Raw genomic sequence first — 22,091 nt, 5'->3', positions numbered from 1 at the left:
TCTGAATAAATTAGGCTTCTTTACCACATATCATTTATACTTCCAGTGTTTAACCCAATCTGTCCTCAAAGGTTATTCCCATTGCCTCCCTGCTTACCTAAGAAGCCTTTGCTTTTTCAAATCAAATGAATCAGTTCTTCTAATTTTTTTTCTGTTGGAGAAACATCAGCAGCTAGAGTCTGCTAATCTTTTTATGTGTTATGTGTTGCCAAAGCACACATGACTTTCACAAATGCTCAATCTAATTTGTCTTTGGTTTTAGTAATGATGCCCCATGGTCTTCACCTCTGTTTGGATTGCAGTGGTGATAGATTTGTGCTGCCTCAGAGATAGCACATGCTTGAAATATTCATGGGCTCAGTCATTTCTCCAAAGCAGGACTTCTGGTTTATAAATTCTGGATATGACAGTGTCCACCTTCACTTATATGCTATATTAGAACCAAATTTTGCCCACCAAAATCTTTTTTTTTAATTTAATTTTATTTTTTAACTTTATAATATTGTATTGGTTTTGCCATATATCAACATGAATCTGCCACAGGTATACACGTGTTCCCCATCCTGAACCCTTCTCCCTCCCACCAAAATCTTTACCTAATAGGTGACCCAAAGTCACCAATTCTAATTATTTATTTTGCAATATAAAATTATTTTAAATAAATTTTTTCCTGTCATTGAACCTATATCATTGCTTCTGAATCCATCAAAAAGTGAAAATCACACAAAGACTCAAATGGAAAGAGGTATAATACCAATGCTCATATTCATGCAAATTACCCATTTCCTTTTCCCCAAGTAAAAGATCTGGGATAAAGTGCTAGTCTACAGATTACTTGTTAACTTTTCCATCAGTGTTGTCTTTTGATTTATAGTTGTTGTTATTTGGTTGCTAAGTTGTGTCCAGCTCTTTGCTACCCTGTGGACTGCAGCATGCCATGCTTTCCTTTCCTTCACTACCTCCCAGTTTGCTCAAATTTATGTCCATGACTTATATAACCTTTAAAAAAGAAATTAAAGATTGTTCTATACAAAAACCAATACAATATTAACATTGTAAAGTTAAAAAATAAAATTAAATTAAAAAAAATATTCTAGTAGAGGGAAAGGAAAAGGGGAAGGAATATTTTAGACATGCCACTTAAATCAAATTAAAATGCTGACCTTCTTCAAAAAAAAAAAAGGAATTAAAATATTCCTGGACAAAGTCAAAGAATTTCTGCCTCACAATAATATTCTGTGACTGTGATGCCCATCATTTTTTCCAGGCAACTTGGCCCAGGAAAAAAAATGTCATGTCTGGCCTTACCAGGTATAATTCTTACCATATGAATGTAGTTTAAACGTATACAATGTAGTTTTAATGTAATGAAAAGTTACATTAATTAAGATAAAGTCTCTAGGATGACTTAAATTTGCAAAAAGACTGTGTTTTATGGAAAAAGCCCTAATTAAAGAATTATGAGGCATCAGTCTATGAATCACTTTTATCACTACTTGGCTATGTGGTCTTAGTCAAACTAATAAACATTTCTAAGGTACAATATAATGAGGCTTATATGGTTGCCAATGGCTCTCCCAATTCTAAGGTGTTTCGATTCTGTAAGACATTTCATTATAATTCTTCTTCTATAATAAAATGCTAATTAAAGGAGTATTACACACAAACTCACACAACTACATGTTGATATTTATCTTATGAAAGTGTTTTGAAACTGTTTATTTCTATAGACACTGATACAGAGCACTTCCCAGATGCTGTTGGAAGAAGTATACTAAAGAGTGATATCAAGACACAATCCAAGAGTCATCCTGGTAAAAGTAAGAATATTGCAAGTCTATTCTGGCTTATTTATCTTTCCCAGAGTTTGAGTTTGAGCCTGATTATAGTACCTGTATGCTGTTATTACAGGATACAGTATCTTCATAAATTCCCTTCTAAAGTTAGAACTGCTGGAAGTCCAGCAGTTATTATCAATGGAAAATTAGTTACATATTTTAAATTTCAGAGCTCCTTCTTTTAAAAAGTGATCCTCAAAATTTCAGTGGTATAGTGAGCTTGGAATATACTTAATTAAAGCATTTCAAATGCTACTCTTTTTTTCTTTTTTTTTTCAGGCTAGTTGCTTTGTATTCGGAAAAGCAAAAAGTCTAGTTTATGAATGGGATTTAAAGACTTACCAGATAGTTATTGCATTGCTTATTAATTCCCTGTATATAATTAAAATACCAAGCATATTTTCAGTATCTCAGGTGAAGTAGAGAGCTGTAGTCTTGTTACATAGTTCATAGTTTACACTTGTTTCCCTTTGTCTTGGTGTAAGGGTGTTTGACATACCACTCCTTGATCTTTGGTGTGATATTAAGGGAGGCAGAAAACCAGAGAGCCTCAGTTATATCTCCTCTAACACTTTAACGCTTTAATACTTTCTCCTGCTCTCAGCCATTACAACAAAGTATTAATAGTAAGATCCCCCTTATGGTTTCAGGTTCAGGATAGGTTTCCAACTTTTGGTATGTGTTCTTTGGAACTACCTTCCATTCACAAAACATTGGACACATTATTTGACCCAAGTCACCAGTCCTGTACTTACCACTTTTTCAATATGAATTTTTGTTTAATAGCTTTCATGCAGTTTCCTCTCCTTTGACCTAGTTTGTAGTTACTAAATCCTGCCAAATCTTCAAATCACACAAAAACTCAAAGGGAGTGGGATGCAGTCCTGGTGCTGGTACTGCTGCAGATTTACCCACTTCTCCCTCCCCAGCGGAAAGGTATACATTGTAAGACGACCTGATAGGCAGTTTTTCTTAGACCACAGAATGTCTTGTTATTCTTCTGCATCATTAATGTCTACTGGACTTACATAACCTTAAAAATGGCATAAAGCACTCTTAAGAGAGTCAAAGAATTTCTGCCTGGTAGTAACTTTGTGTGACCATGGTTTGTAACTTGACCAGTGAGCAGGGGGAAAATGCCATGTTCCACTCATAGGTATATTCTTAAAGGATGAGTGTCCTCTTAGTGTAAACTTGGCAGTTATATCATTAACATGAACTCCCCAAGATGATTAAGGTTTGTGTGGGACATGGCATCATGTAGAAAAAGCACTGGTTAAGGAATTATGGGGCCTCAGCTTGTGGTCAATTTTGTATTTTCTTGGTATGTGTTCTCAGTCAAATCCCAAAACATCTCTAAGCTTCTATATCATGAGGCTTATATGATTGCTAAGAGCCCTTCAAATTCTAATGTTTTATGATTGTGCAGTGCAGATATTATATTGTCTTCCATAATAACAAGTTTTAAGTAGCTTAGTACTACATACACAGACACACATACATGTGTGTTAATTGTTACCTTAGAAAGTGTTTTCAAGTTTATTTTATATCTGTAGCAACTGATAAAGAATATATGACAGACTGTTGAAAGTGAAAAAGAAACTAGTAAAATCAAGACACATCATAAAAGTCACCCTGGTAAGAACAAGAATTTGTCAAGTCTAATATTTATGGCTTATGTCTTCTCTGTGATTTAACTAATGATAGCACTAACTGTCAGAGAAGGCGATGGCACCCCACTCCAGTACTCTTGCCTGGAAAATCCCATGGACAGAGGAACCTGGGAGGCTGCAGTCCCTGGGGACGCTAAGAGTCAGGCAGGACTGAACGACTTCACTTTCACTTTCATGCATTGGAGAAGGAAATGGCAACCCACTCCAGTGTTCTTGCCTGGAGAATCCCAGGGACAGAAGAGCCTAGTGGGCTGCCGTCTATGGGGTCGCACAGAGTCGGACATGACTGAAGCGACTTAGCAGCAGCAGCAGTAACTGTATGTTAATATTAATGGGGAGTAATCTTCATGAATTTCATCTTATAATTAGTATTGAAGTCTTGTATTTGCTGTCAGTGGAAATTTACCTAGATATTGTTTAGTTGTAAGCTCATACATTTGGAAAGTAATTCATATAATCCAATGCTCTAATGACCTTAGGATATGCTTGGTTTAAGTATTTCAAACTGTTAATCTACTCACTTTCTTGCTGGCTTAGTAAAGAGTGTTGCCTTGAAATTGAAAAAGCAAAAAAGCTAGTTGATAAGTGGTATAAGAATAGGAATATAGCAGTTATTTTATTCAGTTTTCTCTACATAATTAGTCTTGTGTGTAAATTTATATCTCTACCAAAGTGAAGTTCTCTAGCTGAGTTTACAATTCACAGACACAGCTTTAGTCCTGGAGTAACAGGGTTAGATACATTTCTCTTTGGTGAAAGAATGAACTTCTTGCAAAAGTGATGCTGAAAGCCAGAATTTGAAAGTAGCTGAATCCTCAGATTAAAGCACCAAAATATGTGTTTTCACTGAAATTTAACATTTAAAACAAGATTTATCAAACTTTACTTTTGAATGCTTTATTTTGTTACAATCTCACTTCTATTCCTGAAAAAAAAAAAAACTGTTGAAAATAATCAAATAAAAATTATTTACTGACAACTTTTAACTGAGAAAAAGCTAGAAGTGTAAAACTTAAATTGTAGGAACTAAGAAGTTAAATTTGTTTTCTGTTTTGCTGTGATAAATTTGGTATATTATGATAAGACATTTTTCCATGTCTTTAATTTTCAGAGTATTTTTATGTAGGTTCTTTCAATTATTTTGACTTCATTGTTGCTTATTAATCCTTCTCAATTTTGAATAACAGCCTTAGGCACACCAAGAATTTGCTCTCATTTACATCCAATTTGAAATGTCATGCATCTTAAGAATGAAATTAATTTAGTTAATTATTTTATACTTACTTATTAATGAGGAGTTTATAATTAAATGCCCTGAATAAAATTTGAGCAATATAAATTGTTAAGGGAAAAGGTACTGAAAGGAGAATACAGATCAAATATAGAAATAAATATGCAAATATAGAAATAAATATAAAAGGTGATTGGATTAAATTTTGAAATTAAGTGAGATGCTATCTAACAAAACAAAACAACAAAAAGGAAGAGAAAATGAAGAAATTGTTTATAGAAATTGGAGTGATAGAAAAGTGGCCACTTATATGTGGAAAGAAAAATGTACAAGTGCCGAAATGAAGACTAATGTGTAAAGGATGGGGAGTAGTGTGCAAATAGTTATAATGTCTTTGTGAAATTTTTTTTTAAATTTTAGGAGTGAATTTATTTAAAGACAAAGATAAGTCCACACAACATCAAACAGAGTTTTTTACTGGGCACATCACAGGAAGTAAATTCCCAATGAACGTGATCAATTTTTCACAAGTTGACAATCAAGGTAAAAGATATAACAGTATAAAATAAATATCTAATTATTTAGATTACTTTTGTAATATGTCTTTAAAATTTTATTCTATAAAATATTTTAAACATCCAGAAAATAAGAAAATTTACAGAAAACACACAACATTCTAATAAAGGTTCCCTTTGTATGATTTTGCAATCCTAATCCCTCCTTTCTCAGCTTTTTTTATACACAGTCATAAAGAATATATAATGATGCTCTATACAAATATATTCTAAACTATTTTATTGTGCTCTCTTTATTTTTTGATTATTCTTTATTGTGAAACTTCCCACCTATCTTCCTCCTCACTACCCACATTACTGTAGGTCAGTCAAATTTATAAAAAATGTACATGCATACAAATATACATACCCCTTTTTAGCAGAAAGTCTCAAGTTAAATGCTTTTATTCCTTTCTAGTCTCTAGAGAATGTTTTTATGCCATCTCAGCAATACTTTTGAAAATACATTTTTAATCTAGCATTTTATCAGTAGTCAAACTCACAGAACCAGAGAATAAAATGGTTGTTTCCAGGGGCTAGGGGTAGAGAGAAGTGGGTAGTTGTTCAATGGATATAAAGTCACATTTATATTAGTTGAGTAAATTCTAGAGATCTTCTGTAAAACATTACGTCTACAGTTAACAATGAAAGGGAGAGGGTAGGAAGATTTGGGAGAATGGCATTGAAACATGTAAAATATCATGTATGAAACGAGTTGCCAGCCCAGGTTCGATGCACGATACTGGATGCTTGGGGCTGGTGCACTGGGACGACCCAGAGGGATGGTATGGGGAGGGAGGAGGGAGGAAGGTTCAGGATGGGGAACACATGTATACCTGTGGCGGATTCATTTTGATATTTGGCAAAACTAATACAATTATGTAAAGTTTAAAAATAAAATTTAATAAAAATAAATAAATAAATAAATAAAAGTGTAAGTTTGAGAAAAGCAAAAAAAAAAAAGGCTCCTTTACTATCAAAAAAAAAAAAAAGAAATGTTGTGCATGTAAAAATTGTTAAGACAGGAGTGCTTTGTGCTGTTTTTATAAGATACACATAAAAGAGCAAGGAGACAGGAGAAGTCTCTTATAAGTGATGGACATGTTTATTACCTTGATTGTGATGATGGCTTCACAGGTTGTATGGCTATTTTAAAATCATCAAAATGTGCACATTAAATCTGGGCAGTGTTTTTATATACTAAGTATACCTCAGTGAAGTTGGAAAAGAAAAAGCAGGATGCTACCAAGGAACACAGAATAAAGACAAAGAAGAGAAAATGATGAAATATTTATAGAAACTAGAGTAATAGTCATCGACAAGTGGCTAAACTATGGGAGGGAAACATTACAGATGCATAAAGACTAATACATGGGGTTTAAGAGAGTAGTGTATGAATGTTCAGACTTCAAATAATTTTTCTTTTTAAATTTTATTATAGATTTACTTAAAGGCAAAAATGCATTTTTACAGCAAGAAAATGTCTATGCCAGGCACGTTGCACCAAGTAAATATAAAACAAAAATAATTACTTTATCACCCTTTGATGATGAAGGTAAAAATTTATATATAAAGATATTAAAATACTGTATAATTACATAGAATAGTTCTTGTGGTATTTTTTTCATTCTTTTTGTATCTTACTTTTTCTTCAGAAATATCTTAGATAAACCCTTGCAAGCTTGAAAATGAAATTTAATTTCTCCTTTTTACTGGCAGTATATTTCATAATATAGAATTCTTTATTCAATCATTCTTCTATTGAAGGTCATTGACTTTTTACACTTTTCGCCCTACTAAATGTAAATGTGTCCATGAATATCTATTCTTACATATGAATATTTTTATCTCTTTGGGGTAGTATCTTAGGATTGATATTGTTAAAGCATTTATAAGTTTTTAATACTGAAAAATACTTTCAGATTGTTTACCTAAAGGGCTGTTAACATTTTTACCAGCAATTGAGGAAAAATATTTTTTTCTCTGAATAACCTTCAGCCATATAGATTAGTGGGTTTTTATTTGCTTTTTTCCATTTATTCCCAAAGTTACTAAATCATATCTCTCATATCTCAATCTAATTTTAATTTTCCCACATTTGTTAGTATTGTTTTACTGGATAACTACCAAGTAAACTATTTAGCCTGAAGCATAGCTATTTATATAGTTCATGACTGGGGAGTTAGCAATGTAGACTGGTTTGAGCTGGGTCATGGAGAAAGCAGTTTCAGAAGTTTCTACTATTAGGGCTAAAAGAGACTTCAGTATAGGATGTTACTTGGCTGGTGCTGGTATCTCTGATTTTTCAGGAAGTCTCCTATGTACTTCTGAAGACAAAGCACTGCTAGTGTCTCGGGTGGTGAGAGTTTAATAAAACTTGTTCTTCTAATGTTGGAAAGAATACCAACAATTTGTGCCGTGGAAAGAATTTCTGCTCCTGGGGAAAAGGTACATTGCTGGCATGATGTTCACCAGAACTGAAAAGGGACATGAGCTTTTGGGAAGCGCACTGGTAACCAAGTGGGAGAAACAAATTCCTTGGTTCTTTTCCAAAAGTCTCCCTCTAGCAGGCCCTGTTTTGCACAGCCTAACTTGGTGCTACCTGGAAAAGCATAAATGTAGTTTTTAGAATCCCAGATCCAGTACCACAAAGCAGAATGTAAAAGAGTGGTTTGGAACCTAAGAGAAAATAAGCTTCTCAAGTGTTACTGGAGGTGACCTCGCTACACGTTTCTCATCTTTCATCTGGTTGGCCCTGGTCTTCACATTGTAACCTCGGATCCTTAGCACAGAATGGGAGCAAATCTCAATCAATGCACAAGCAATTTTCAAGTCTCTGCCTGCATTTGTCTGCTTTTCTTGCATTCACTGAAGTCATATTACCAAGATCAGAGTTGTGTGGGAGCACGTGAATACAGGTAGTCAAGAAGATGTGGAGCCTGTTATTGAATCCAGTCCACCGGTGCTCCTTCTGGTTGCAAATACCCATGATTCCTACCCCCCTCCCATGGAAAATACATGTGCTCTTCCAAGAATTCCACAAATTCTCATTAAAATTTGATATCAGTGCCAGAGACCACTGTCTTAGGATCTATGATCTCTTTCAGAGGCAGCTCCTGTGATATGACTTCCCGTAAAACACACACACACAATAGAGTAGCACAGACAAGGAGACTCCAAAGTGTCCTGGAGGCTCAGATGGGAAAGAATTCTCCTATAATGCAGGAGACCCTAGTTCAGTCTCTGAGTCAGGAAGATCCCCTAGAGAAGGGAAAAGCTGCCCACTCTAGCATTCTTGCTTGGAGAATTCCATGTACAGAGGAGCCTGGCAGGCTATGGTCCTTGGGATCACATAGAGTCGGATACAGCTAAGCAACTAATACCGCAGTAGACGCTCCCTTATAAAATGTGGGGGGAAAAACAGGCATATAGCAGTGATCCATACATTTAGGTCATCTTTCCCATCATTTGATTATATTTTAATTATAATTTTCTCTATAAAATATGCATTCAGAAACAAACCAGGAACTTCACTGGTAGTCCTGTGGTTAAGACTCCATGCTTCCACTGAGGGGTTGTCGGTTCAATCCATGATCAGGAACTAAGATCCTGCATGCCAATTGGCAAGACCAAAAATAATACAACAAATAAACCCAGGAGAGAATGCAGAACTGACTGTGCTACAGATGTATGACAGGTGACATCCGCATCATGATGGCAAAGGATACTGCTCCTAATCTGCCTCTTATCAACAATAAAAATTTGTCATGTATCCATGAACAAAAGTGACATTGTGGGAGTCTGGGATCCAGCATCATTTACCAAGGGACTTGGAAGAGTTCTATATGCCTGTGCATCAGGTAATAGGAAGACAGACCTCCATCCTGACTGTGGACCCTTCAGTAGCTTATGAACTGGTTCCAGCTCCTCTTGGCTATGGTCCAGGGGAATCTGGATAACCTTGACTGGGGCAGTCATCACAGATAAGAGAGCCTTAATGGAAGTCTGGGTTTCTCAAGGAGAAGTGCCAGCACTCCATTGGAGTAAAAGATGAGTTTGGACACATTCGAGTGGATAAGCAGAACAGTTTGACTTTGCCGACCTTCCCTAAGATGGCAGCAGTAGGGCCAAACAAAAGCCATCCTGTGAGGGGGTGAGAGGTAGGTCAAAGGAAGAGCAAGTGATTGAGCACCAGGCTTCCACAGCTGTTTGGGGCGCAGCCAAAAAGACTCATTTCTCTCCTGTAGCATTCAGAGCACTACGTTACAGGACAATACGAGGTCAGGAGAGAGGCAGATAAGGTTTTTGGAGAGCATTAAAGGAATTGGGTTCCTTCTGACTATGCTGTGAACTCCATCAGAAAGCCCACCTATGAACTTTCTGGGAAAGCCTCACCTGCAGATACCCCCAGCTGGCCTTTAGCTCCCCCAGGGTCAGACATGCCTCATCCACATGCCCTCATTCTGCAGCCAACTCCCTGTGGATGCTCCAGAGTGTGGCAGCCAGAGCAGTCTTTGTTGGACAGCTATGGAGCACTTTCCTAAAGCAGTCCAGTGTCTGTGCACCAGAGAGAAACCAGAAACTTGAAATGTAGCACCACTTGAGAAACAAAAGGGAGGTTATCAGCGTTGGACCTGGTGCATTGCAGAATCCAGAGATGATATACAAGCTTAAGAATTCTGCCACAAGAGTAAGCAAGAAATGTGAGCAGGTGTATCCACTCAAGGTCTGAGAAAACCTCCAGGTCTCTAACAAGGCTGATGGAAAGCACTTCTCCCCTGAAAGCAGTAGTAAGTCTGAAGGAGGGGACTGCTGCTTCAGATGTGAAGACAGCACACTAAAGCCCAAGGAACACAAAGAATCAAGGCAACGTGATACTACCAAAAGATCACAATAATCTTCCAGAAACCAACCCCAAAGACACGGAGATCTGTACTTTACCCAATAAAGAATTTAAAATAACTGTTTTATTTCATATATGTTGATCAGTCACTAAGTCTGGCTCTTTGCGACACTGTGAACTGCACCCTACCAGGCTTCTCAGTCCTTCACTATCTCCCTAAGTTTGCTCAGACTCATATCCATTGACTCAGTGATGCCATCCAACCATGTCATCCTCTATTGTCCCCTTCTTCTCCTGCCCTCAATCTTTCCCAGCATTAGGGTCTTTTCCAGTGAGTTGGCTCTTCACATCAGGTAGCCAGGGTACTGGCACTTCAGCTTCAGCATCAGTCCTTCCAATGAATATTCAGGGTTGATTTCCTTTAGGATTGACTGGTTTCATCTCCTTGCAGTCCAAGGAACTCTCAGGAGTCTTCTCCAGCACCACAGTTCAAAAGCATCAGTTCTTCAGCTCTCAGCCTTTTCATAGTTCGTCTCTCACATCTGTACATGACTGCTGGAAAACCCATAGTTTGACTATATGGACCTTTGTAGGCAAAGTGATGTGTCTGCTTTTTAATACACTGTCTAGGTTTGTCATGGGTTTTCTTCCAAGGAGCAAGTGACTTTTAATTTCATACCTGCAATCACCATCTGCAATGATTTTGGAGCCCAAGAAAAGAAAGTCTGTCACTGTTTCCATTGTTTCTCCATCTATTTGCCATGAAGTCATAGGGCCAGATGCCATGATCTTCTTTTTTTGAATGTTGAGTTTTAAGCCAGCTTTTTCACTTGCTTTCACCCCCATCAAGAAACTCTTTATTTCCTCTTTGCTTTCTGCCATTTGGGTCGTGTCATCTGCATATCTGAGGTTGTTGGTATTTTTCCTGCCAATCTTGATTCCAGCTTGTGATTCATCCAGCCAGGCATGTCACATGATGTACTCTGCATATAAGTTAAATAAGCAGGATGGCAACATACAGCCTTGACATACTCTTTTCCCAATTTTGAACCAGTCTGTTGTTCCATGTCCTGTTCTGTTGCTTCTTGACCTGCATACGGGTTTCTCAGGAGGCAAGTAAGGTGGTCTGGTATTCTCACCCTTTTAAGAATTTTTCACAGTTTGTTCTGATCCACACAGTCAAAGGCTTTAGCGTAGTAAAGGAAGCAGAAGTAGATGTTTTTCTGGAATTCTCTTGCTTTTTCTATGATCCACCAGATGTTGGTAATTTGATCACTGGTTCCTCTGCCTTTTCTAAATCCAGCTTGTATATCTGGAAGTTCTCAATTCATGCACTGTTGAAGCCTAGCTTGAAGGGTTTACAGCATTCCCTTGCTAGCATGTGAAATGAGTGCAGTTTTGTGGTAGTTTGAACATTCTTTGCAATTGCCCATCTTTGGAATTGGAATGAAAACTGACCTTTTCCAGTCCTGTGGCCACTGCTGAGTTTTCCAAATTTACTGGCTTACTGAGTGCAGCACTTCTGAAACCCAAGAAAATAAAATCTGTCATTGTTTCCACTTTTTCCCCATCTATTTGCCATGAAGTGATAAGACTTGGTGCCATGATCGTTGTTTTATGAATGTTGAATTTTAAGCCAGCTCTTTCACTCTCCTCTTCCACTTTAATCAAGAGCCTCTTTAGTTCCTCTTCACTTCTTGACATTAGAGTGATATCATCTGCATAGCCAAGGTTGTTGATATTTTTCCCACCGGTCTTGATTCCAGCTTGTGAGTCATCCAGCCCAACATGTCACATGAGGTACTCTGCATATAAGTTAAACAAGCAGGGTGACAATATACAGCCTTGACATACTCCTTTTTCAGTTTTACAATGTTCATATATATATACACATACATACACAGAGGAATACTATTTAGCTAATCTGTTGACACTGAGTTTATTTATTTAGATTTCTTTAATTTCCTTCAGTAATGTTTTTTAAGATTTACTATAGCTATTCCCCTTTGTGGAATTTATTACTATTTTATTATTTTTGATGCTTTCACAAATAAAATTGTTCCCTTAATTAAGTTTTTGGATTATTGTGTGCACTTATATAGAAATAAAATTAAGTCTTATATTATATGTCCAGCAGTACAGTTTTATGATGTAGTCTTTTTAATCAGTCAATTGAAGAAGAGGTAGAAATGTATATTGTCATTTATATTTACCTATATAATTACCTTTAAGGTACTTTTTTATTTCTTCATGTGAATTTGAGTTACCTTCTGTTGTTATTTTGTTTCAGCCTGAAGTATTCCCTTTAGTTTCCCCCTCAGTCAGTCTCTCCCATCAGGAAGTCTCCATAAGCCTCTTATCATTCTCCATCAAAGGGCAGACAGACTGAAAACCACAATCACAGAAAACTAACCAATCTGATCACAGGGACCACAGCCTTGTCTAACTCAATGAAACTATGAGCCATGCTGTGTAGGGCCACCCAAGATGGACGGGTCATGGTGGAGAGTTCTGACAAAACATGGTCCACTGGAGAAGGGAATGGCAAACCATTTAAGTATTCTTGCCTTGAGAACCCCATGAACAGTATGAAAAGGCAAAAAGATAGGACACTGAAAGATTAACTCCCCAGGTCGGTAGGTGCCCAATATGCTGCTGGAGATCAGTGGAGAAATAAGTCCAGAAAGAATGAAGAGATGGAGCCAAAGTAAAAACAACACGCAGTTGTGGATGTGACTGGTGATAGAAGTAAAGTTCGATGCTGTAAAGAGCAATATTGCCTAGGAACCTGGAATGTTAGGTCCATGAATCAAGGCAAATTGGAAGTGGTCAAACAGGAGATGGCAAGAGTAAATGTCAACATTTTAGGAATCAGCAAGCTAAAATGGACTGGAATGGGTGAATTTAACTCAGATGACCATTATCTCTACTACTGTGGGCAAGAATCCCTTAGAAGAAATGGAGTAGCCCTAATAATCAACAAAAGGTCTGAAATGCAGTACTTGGGTGTATCTCAAAAACTACAGAATGATCTCTGTTTGTTTCCAAGGCAGACCATTCAATATCACAGTAATTCAACCAGCTTCTATGCCCCGACCAGTAATGATGAAGAAGCTAAACGGTTATATAACGACCTACAAGACGTTCTAGAACTAACACCCAAAAAAGATGTTATTTTCATTATAGGGGACTTCCTACTTTGGAGTAACAGGCAAATTTGGCTTTGGAGTACAGATGAAGCAGGGCAAAGGCTAATAGAGTTTTTCCAAGAGAACCCACTGGTCAGAGAAAACATCCTCTTCCACCAACACAAGAAAAGATTCTACACTTGGACATCACCAGATGGTCAACACCGAAATCAGGTTGATTATATTCTTTGCTGCCAAAGATGGAGAACCTCTATAGAGTCAGCAAAAAAAGACTGGGAGCTGACTGTGGCTCAGATCATGAACTCCTTATTGCCAAATTCAGGCTTAAATTGAAGAAAGTAGGGAAAACCACTAGCCCATTCAGGTATCACCCAAATCAAATCCCTTATGATTATACAGTGGAAGTGAGAAATAGATTCAAGGGACTAGGTCTGATAGATAGAGTGCCTGATGAACTATGGACGCAGGTCTGTGACATTGTACAGGAGGCAGGGATCAAGACCATCCCCAAGGTAAAAAAAAAAAAAAAAAAATGCAAAAAGGCTAAATGGTTGTCTGAGGAAGCCTTATAAACAGCTATGAAAATAAGAAAAGCAAAAGGCAAAGGAGAAAAGGAAAGATATACCCATTTGAATGCAGAGTTCCAAAGAATAGCAAGGAAAGGTAAGAAAGCCTTCCTCAGGTATCAGTGCAACGAAATAGAGGAAAACAACAGGATGGGAAAGACTAGAGATCTCTTCAACAAAATTAGAGATACCAAGGGAACATTTCATGCAACAATGGGCAAAATAAAGGACAAAATGGTATGGACCTAACAGAAGCAGAAGATATTAAGAAAAGGTGGCAAGAATACACAGAAGAACTATACAAAAAAGATCTTCATGACCCAGATAACCATGATGGTGTGATCACTCACCTAGAGCCAGAATGCGAAGTCATGAGGGCCTTAGGAAGCATCACTCTGAACAAAGCTAGTGGAGGTGATGGAATTCCAGTTGAGCTATTTCAAATCTTAAAAGATGATGCTGTGAAAGTGGTGCACTCAGTATGCCAGTAAATTTGGAAAACTCAGCAGTGGCCACAGGAGTGGAAAAGGTCAGTTTTCATTCCAGTCACAAAGAAAGTCAATGTCAAATAGTGCTCAGACTACCACACAATTGCACTCATCTCACACACTAGTAAAGTAATACTCAAAATTCTCCAAGCCAGGCTTCAACCATATGTGAACCATGAACTTCCAGATGTTCAAGCTCGATTTCGAAAAGGCAGAGGAACCAGAGTCAAATTGCCAACATCTGTTGGATCATCGAAAAAGCAAGAGAGTTCCAGAAAAACATCTACTTCTCTTTATTGACTGTGCAAAAGCCTTTGACTGTGTGGATCACAAGAAACTGTGGAAAATTCTGAAAGAGATGAGAATACCAGACCACCTGACCTGCCTCCTGAGAAATCTGTATGCAAGTCAGGAAGCAACAGTGACAACTGGACATGAAACAACAGACTGGCTCCAAATAGGAAAAGGAGTACATCAAGGCTGTATATTGTCATCCTGCTTATTTAACTTATATGCAGGACATCCTGAGAAATGCTGGGCTGGATGAAGTACAAGGTGGAATCAAGATTGCTGGGTGAAATATAAATAACCTCAGATATGCAGATGACACCACCCTTTTAGCAGAAAACGAAGAACTAAAGAGCCTCTTGATGAAAGTGAAAGAGGAGAGTTAAAATATTATCTTAAAGCTCAGCATTCAGAAAACTAAGATCATGGCATCTGGTCCCATTACTTCATGGCAAATAAATGGGGAAACAGTGACAGACTTTATTTTTTGACCTCCAAAATCACTGCTAATGGTGACTGCAGCCATGAAATTAAAAGACACTTGTTCCTTGGAAGAAAAGTTATGACCAACCTAGACAGCATATTAAAAATTGGAAACATTACTTTACCAACAAAAGTCTGTCTAGTCAAAGCTATGGTTTTTCCAGTATGGATGTGAGAGTTGGAATATAAAGAAAGCTGAGTGCATAAGAATTGATGCTTTTGAACTGTGGTTTAGAGAAGACTCTTGCGAGTTCCTCAGACTGCAAGGAGATACAACCAGTCCATCCTAAAGGAAATCAGTCCTATATATTCATTGGAAGGACTGATGCTGAAGCTGAAACTCCAATACTTTGGCCACCTGATGGGAAGAACTAACTCATTGGAAAAGACCCTGATGCTGGGAAAGTTTGAAGACAGGAGGAGAAGGGGACGACAGAGGATGAGATGGTTGAATGGCATCACTGACTCAACAGACATGAATTTGAGTAAACTCCATGAGTTGGTGATGGACAGGGAGGCCTGGCCTGCTGCAGTCCATGGGGTCCCAAATTGTCAGACACGACTGAGTGACTGAACTGAACTGATTCCCTTTAGTATTTCTTTTAAGACATGGCTGGTAGTATAAAAACAAAATCCCTTGGGGTTTTTTTGTTTGTTTGTTTGTTTTAATCTGGGTATGGTTTGTTCCATCTTTATATTTGAATGATAGTTTTTCTAGGTATAAAATTCATGATTGTGAATTCTTGCTTTCAGCACTTTGAAAATATAATTCCACTACTTGTGTGCTCTAATCCTCATATTCCCCTAGCCCTAAGCATCAATTTATCTAATTCCTGTCTCTATTATAATTGAGGCTTTTTGTGACTTGCTTCTTTCTTTTAGCTCTGATCTCCAAACTAATCTTCTAAATATATATCTTTATTATTCTAATTGAGTTAATGTTCTCAAAAAATTAATTTTCATTATATAAACTTCTTTATTTTTATTGACAACTTACTGTTTGAGTATTAAAAATAAAAATAGTTATGAATATGATCCATCTCACAGCTAACATATTTTCTAAATATTTCTAGATGCATCTTTTGAGGACTTTTCATCTTACATGACTGAACGCCCAAAAGTACTTCATAGACCATCTAAGACTGGGCCAGGTTTTTATAAAGCCATCAATTTTCCTTCACTGAATAAAGAACATTCAGGTAATTCATAATATTTTTATTGTACAATGTGATGTTTTTAATGAATAAAGGTTTGATTATATGGAAATTACCAGATTGTACTAACCTTAGTCATATAACCAGTTTAACAAAAATAAATGAAAATAAATGCTAAAATAAGCTCATCTGACATATATGCATTCTTAGTGGGTGAATGGTGTCTCTGGCATGGCTCCCTTGCCTACCACTACTAAATTGGAACTCCATTATTTTTTTCAACATTCCTTTTCTCAACATTATTTCACTTTTTTCAACATTATTTTTTTCAACTTTCCTTTCCTGCAGATGACTGAGATAAATGCATCTTATAATCCTCTTCCTTATATTTAAATATTCCTCTTTTTATCAGTCCCAAGCAGGGTCAATGGGCTTCCCTGGTAGCTCAGATGGTAAAGCGTCTGCCTGCAATGTGGGAGACCCGGGTTTGGTCCCTGGGTCAGAAAGATCCCCTGGAGAAGGAAATGGCAACCCACTCCAGTACCTCTTGCCTGAAAAATTCCATGGACAGAGAAGCCTGGTAGGCTGCAGTCCATGGGGTTGCAAAGAGTCAGACATACCTGAGCAACTTCACTTTCTTTCACTAAGCAGGGTCAATAGAAAGAGTCAATGTGAGGGTAAGTCTGAAGGACGATAAATAATATGTTCATTTTTCTTCCTCCATTACCATCTTCCAACTGTCTAATCCATTCATGTCTAAGAACCAATTTACAGACCCTATTTCTTATGCATTACTCCAGTGGTATTTATCATGCAAGATATATATTGTAGAAACTAAGCACATTAATGCAATTTTTTTCTACTAACTTTGAGAGTAGCATCTAAATGTGCCGCATTCTGCTTTTTATTTTTCTCCAAGTGACCATTTTGAAACTGTTTTCATTATTACATAGTTTTGTTTTTAAACAGTGCTCAAAATATGTATCTTTGAAATAGTGTTTTTTTAGTATCTCTCCTTCCATTATGGGCTTCCTTATAGCTCAGTTGGTAAAGAATCCACCTGCAATGCAGGAGACCCTGGTTTGATTCCTGGGTCGGGAAAATCCCCCGGATGGAAAGGACAGGCTACCCATTCCAGTATTCTTGGGCTTCCCTTGTGGCTCAGCTGGTAAAGAATCTGCCTGCAATGCAGGAGACCTGGGTTCATTCCCTGGGTTGGAAAGATCCCCTGGAGAAGGGAAAGGCTACCCACTCCAGTATTCTGGTCTGGAGAATTCCATGCTCTGTACACTCCATAAGATCACAAAGAGCTGGACACTACTGAGCAACTTTCACTTTCACTTTCCTTCTGTTCTAGCACTAGATTTTTCACTGTAGGAATACAAATTTCTTTGTTAGAAAATGAAGATACACTGTTTCATAGAGAGAGAAAAACTTTACTTGATAATTTATTTAATTGCTTAAATTTTTTTTACTGACCTACCATTTAAAAAAAAACCTCTAACATTTTTACAGTTTTTTATTATTTTTTTCTTGATTCACACTCTTACTGTTTATGCTTGTTGTTATGGTTGTTATTCAGTCGCTAAGTCATGTCTGACTCTGCAACCCCATGGATTGCAGCTCCCAGGGACGGGGGAGCCTGATGGGCTGCCATCTATGTGGTCGCACAGAGTCGGCCACGACTGAAGCGACTTAGCAGCAGCAGCAGCAGGCTTCCCTGTCCTTCACTATCTCCCAGAGTTTGCTCAAATTCATATCCATTAAGTTGGTGATGCTATCTAATCATCTCATCCTCTGCTGCCCTCTTCTTTTGCCTTCAATCTTCCCCAGCATCCAGATCTTTTCCAATGAGTCAGCTCTTCACATCAGGTAGCCAAAGTATTGGAGCTTTACCATCAGTCCTTCCAAGAATATTCAGGGTTTATTTCCTTTATGATTGACTGGTTTCATCTCCTTGCAATTCAAGGAACTCTCAAGAGTCTTCTCCAGCACCACAGTTCAAAACCATCATTTGTTTGGCACTCAACTTTCTTTATGGTCCAACTGTCACATCCATACTAGAAAAACCATAGCTTTAACTATATGGACCTTGTCAACAAAGTCACGTCTCTCTGCTTTTTAATATACTGTCTAGATTTGTCATAGCTTTCCTTCCAAGGAACAAGCATCTTCGAATTTTGTGGCTGCAGTCACTGTCTGCAGTGATTTTGGAGCCCAAGAAAATAAAATCTGTCACTGCTTCCACGTTTTCCCCTTCTATTTGCCAGGAAATGATAGAACTGGATGCCATAACCTTAGTTTTTTGAATGTTGTATTTTGAGCCAGTTTTTTTTTAACTTTCCTCTTTCACCTTCATCAAGAGGCATTTTAGTTCCTCTTCACTTTTAGCCATTGAAGTGATTATCATATGCATATCTGAGGTTGAGATATTTCTACTGGCAGTCTTGATTCTAGCTTATGAGTCATCTAGCCCAGCATTTCACATGTGTACTCTGCATATAAGTTAAATAAGCAGAGTGACAATATACAGCCTTGACATACTCCTTTCCCAATTTGGAACCAACCCATTGTTCCATGTAAGGTTCTAACTGTTGCTTCTCGATCCATAAATAAGTTTCTCAGGAGACAGGTAAGGTGGTCTGGTATTCCCATCTCTTTAAGAATTTTCCACAGTTTGTTGTGATCCACACAGTCAAAGGCTTTGGCAGCACAGTCCAGGAAGCAGAAGTGGATGTTTTTCTATAATTCCTTTGCTTTCTCTATGATCCAATGAATGTTGGCAATTTGATCTCTGGTTCCTCTGCCTTTTCTAAACCTGGCTTATACATCTGGAAGTTCTCAGTTCACATACTGCTGAAGCCTAGCTTGAAGAATTTTAAAGTAACCTTCAGTTCAGTTCAGTTCAGTTCAGTCACTCAGTAGTGTCTGACTCTTTGCGACCCCATGAATCGCAGCACGCCAGGCCTCCCTGTCCATCACCAACTCTGGAGTTCACCCAGACTTACGTCCATCGAGTCAGTGATGCTATCCAGCCATCTCATCCTCTGTCGTCCCCTTCTCCTCCTGCCCCCAATCCCTCCCAGCATCAGAGTCTTTTCCAATGAGTCAACTCTTCACATGAGGTGGCCAAAGTACTGGAGTTTCAGCTTTAGCATCATTCCTTCCAAAGAAATCCCAGGGCTGATCTCCTTCAGAATGGACTGGTTGGATCTCCTTGCAGTGCAAGAGTCTTCTCCAACACCACAGTTCAAAAGCATCAATTCTTCGGCGCTCAGCCTTCTTCACAGTCCAACTTTCACATCCATACGTGACCACAGGAAAAACCATAGCCTTGACTAGACGAACCTTTGTTGGCAAAGTAATGTCTCTGCTTTTGAATATGCTATCTAGGTTGGTCATAACTTTCCTTCCAAGGAGTAAGCGTCTTTTAATTTCATGGCTGCAGTCACCATCTGTAGTGATTTTGGAGCACCAAAAAATAAAGTCTGACACTGTTTCCACTGTTCCCCCATCTATTTCCCATGAAGTGATGGGACCGGATGCCATGATCTTCGTTTTCTGAATGTTGAGCTTTAAGCCAACTTTTTCACTCTCCACTTTCACTTTCATCAAGTGGCTTTTTAGTTCCTCTTCACTTTCTTCCATAAGGGTGGTGTCATCTGCATATCTGAGGTTATTGATATTTCTCCGGACAATCTTGATTCCAGCTTGTGCTTCTTCCAGTCCAGCGTTTCTCATGAGGTACTCTGCATATAAGTTAAATAAACAGGGTGACAATATACAGCCTTGACATACTCCTTTTCCTATTTGGAACCAGTCTGTTGTTCCATGTCCAGTTCTAACTGTTGCTTCCTGACCTGCATATAAATTTCTCAAGAGGCAGATCAGGTGGTCTGGTATTCCCATCTCTTTCAGAATTTTCCACAGTTTATTGTGATCCACACAGTCAAAGGCTTTGGCATAGTCAATAAAGCAGAAATAGATGTTTTTCTGGAACTCTCTTGCTTTTTTCATGATCCAGCGGATGTTGGCAATTTGATCTCTGGTTCCTCTGCCTTTTCTAAAACCAGCTTGAACATCAGGAAATTCACGGTTCACATATTGCTGAAGCCTGGCTTGGAGAATTTTGAGCATTACTTTACTAGCTTGTGAGATGAGTGCAATTGTTTATGCTTACATGCTAAGTTGCTTCAGTTGTGTCTGACTCTTTGCAACCCTATGGACTGTAGCCCAACAGGCTCATCTGTCCTTGGGATTCTCCAGGCAAGAATGCTGGAATGGGTTGCCATGCCCTCCTCCAGGAGATCTTCCTGACCCAGGGATTGAACTTTCATCTGTTATGTCTCCTGCATTGGCAGGTGGTCAAATACTCACCAAGGAAAAATTATACAATATTTATGTTAGTAAAGCTGCTTTATCTAAAATATTGAAAAAAATATACAGAAGCTGTACTTTAGAAATAGATTAGTAAGATTTATTTTAATTTTTTCAAAGTGTAAATGAGGTTATTTCTAGGTTATAACACCATCCTCATTTTTTTTAGGGCATCAAAAAAAATCAACCTTAAAAAAAAAGAAAATTGAACATGAAGAGACTCTGCCCACTGTGATTGCTACAACAAGAAAACCTGTCTATAAAGGTAAAAGTAATGGTATATTACTTAACTAGGCCTCTGTTAAATGGGGACTTTGATTGTTTCCAAACACTGTTTATAACAGTGTTGCAACAAACATCATTGGACGTAATTGATATTTCATAATCCTGTCTTGCCTCCATCAGCTCAGAGTTAAGTCTTTCACCTAAAAGGAATTGTCACTATTTCTTTCCTGATGCTGATTTTTTTGGGTTCCTTTCGCAGCTCAGACATTCACTTCTCATTTAAAACTGACTGATTTTTTGAAGAACCATAGATATATTAAGCATATACATTGTGTGTATTCAAAAAAACAATATTCTAGTGAACTTTAACTTTTTGATTCCTGTATAAATGCTTCTCAAAGTGTGGTCCCTGGACTAGCAGCCTGGGCATTAACTAGGAACTTATTTAGAAATGCAAATCCTTGGCCCTCACTCCAGACCTACTGAAATAAAAGCTGTGGGGTTCAAGTCCCTTAATTTGTTTAACAAGTTCTCTGGGTGTTCTGATGCAGGGTAAAATTGGAGAACCATTTCTATAGAAACATAGGTAGATTTATGTACTTCTTTTCCATTTTCATTGTTAATTTCATATACAATATTCTATTTTTCATGATGTCACATAATAAAAATTGTATCAAGTACAATGAAATTAAATAGAACTATTTTTTTAATCACACAACAATTTTCCTTTAAAGTGCCATATACAACTGCCTGAAAATCTCCACCCCACCCATACTTTTGAAAATAAATTAATTCCGGGCAAAATAAATAAGGTGAGCAAACTTATGGAGATAGCAATGAAATTGCAGGAGTGGAAGCCTTATGAAAATAACATTGCCTTGAGTGAATGGTGTTTATTGAACAATACTGAGAAAGACCCTGAATTAACAGGGTAGGCCCAAATCATGGAGGACCTTGATCGGCATCAGGTGAGTTTTAGTGAATTTTCTGTTTTCTAATTTTGGAAAAGTTACAGTTGTCCTTTAAATAGCAAATAATGAAAATATTCCCCTAATTTGAAATAGTCATGTTTTAACACTGCACAACCAACTTCAAAAAAAAGAGGAAGTAAAAGCAAATGCCTTGTGGCTCAGCTTGTAAAGAATCTGCCTGCAGTGCAGGAGACCTGGGTTTGATTCCTGGATTGGGAAGATGCCCTGGAGAAGGGAAAGGCTACCCACTC

General features: G+C 37.7%; 1 protein-coding gene across 1 annotated transcript in view; it reads left to right on the top strand.

The window, feature by feature from the left end:
* The window catches only part of CCDC7 (coiled-coil domain containing 7), a 262,345-nt gene extending 240,707 nt beyond the window's left edge, over positions 1-21,638 (top strand). Inside the window, exons 43-48 of the mRNA XM_055543752.1 lie at positions 1,731-1,820; positions 5,163-5,285; positions 6,738-6,851; positions 16,187-16,312; positions 20,814-20,909; positions 21,604-21,638. Of these exons, the coding sequence (XP_055399727.1) occupies positions 1,731-1,820; positions 5,163-5,285; positions 6,738-6,851; positions 16,187-16,312; positions 20,814-20,909; positions 21,604-21,623 (569 nt within the window). The 3' untranslated portion in view covers positions 21,624-21,638. The remainder of the gene's footprint in view (positions 1-1,730; positions 1,821-5,162; positions 5,286-6,737; positions 6,852-16,186; positions 16,313-20,813; positions 20,910-21,603) is intronic.
* The last annotated feature ends 453 nt before the right edge of the window (positions 21,639-22,091 follow it).

Source organism: Bubalus kerabau, chromosome 13 (genome assembly GCF_029407905.1).
Source record: "Bubalus kerabau isolate K-KA32 ecotype Philippines breed swamp buffalo chromosome 13, PCC_UOA_SB_1v2, whole genome shotgun sequence".
In the NCBI taxonomy this organism is placed as follows: domain Eukaryota; kingdom Metazoa; phylum Chordata; class Mammalia; order Artiodactyla; family Bovidae; genus Bubalus; species Bubalus kerabau.
The sequence above is the reverse complement of the archived record's forward strand: the minus strand, read 5'-3'. Positions and strand labels throughout refer to the sequence as shown.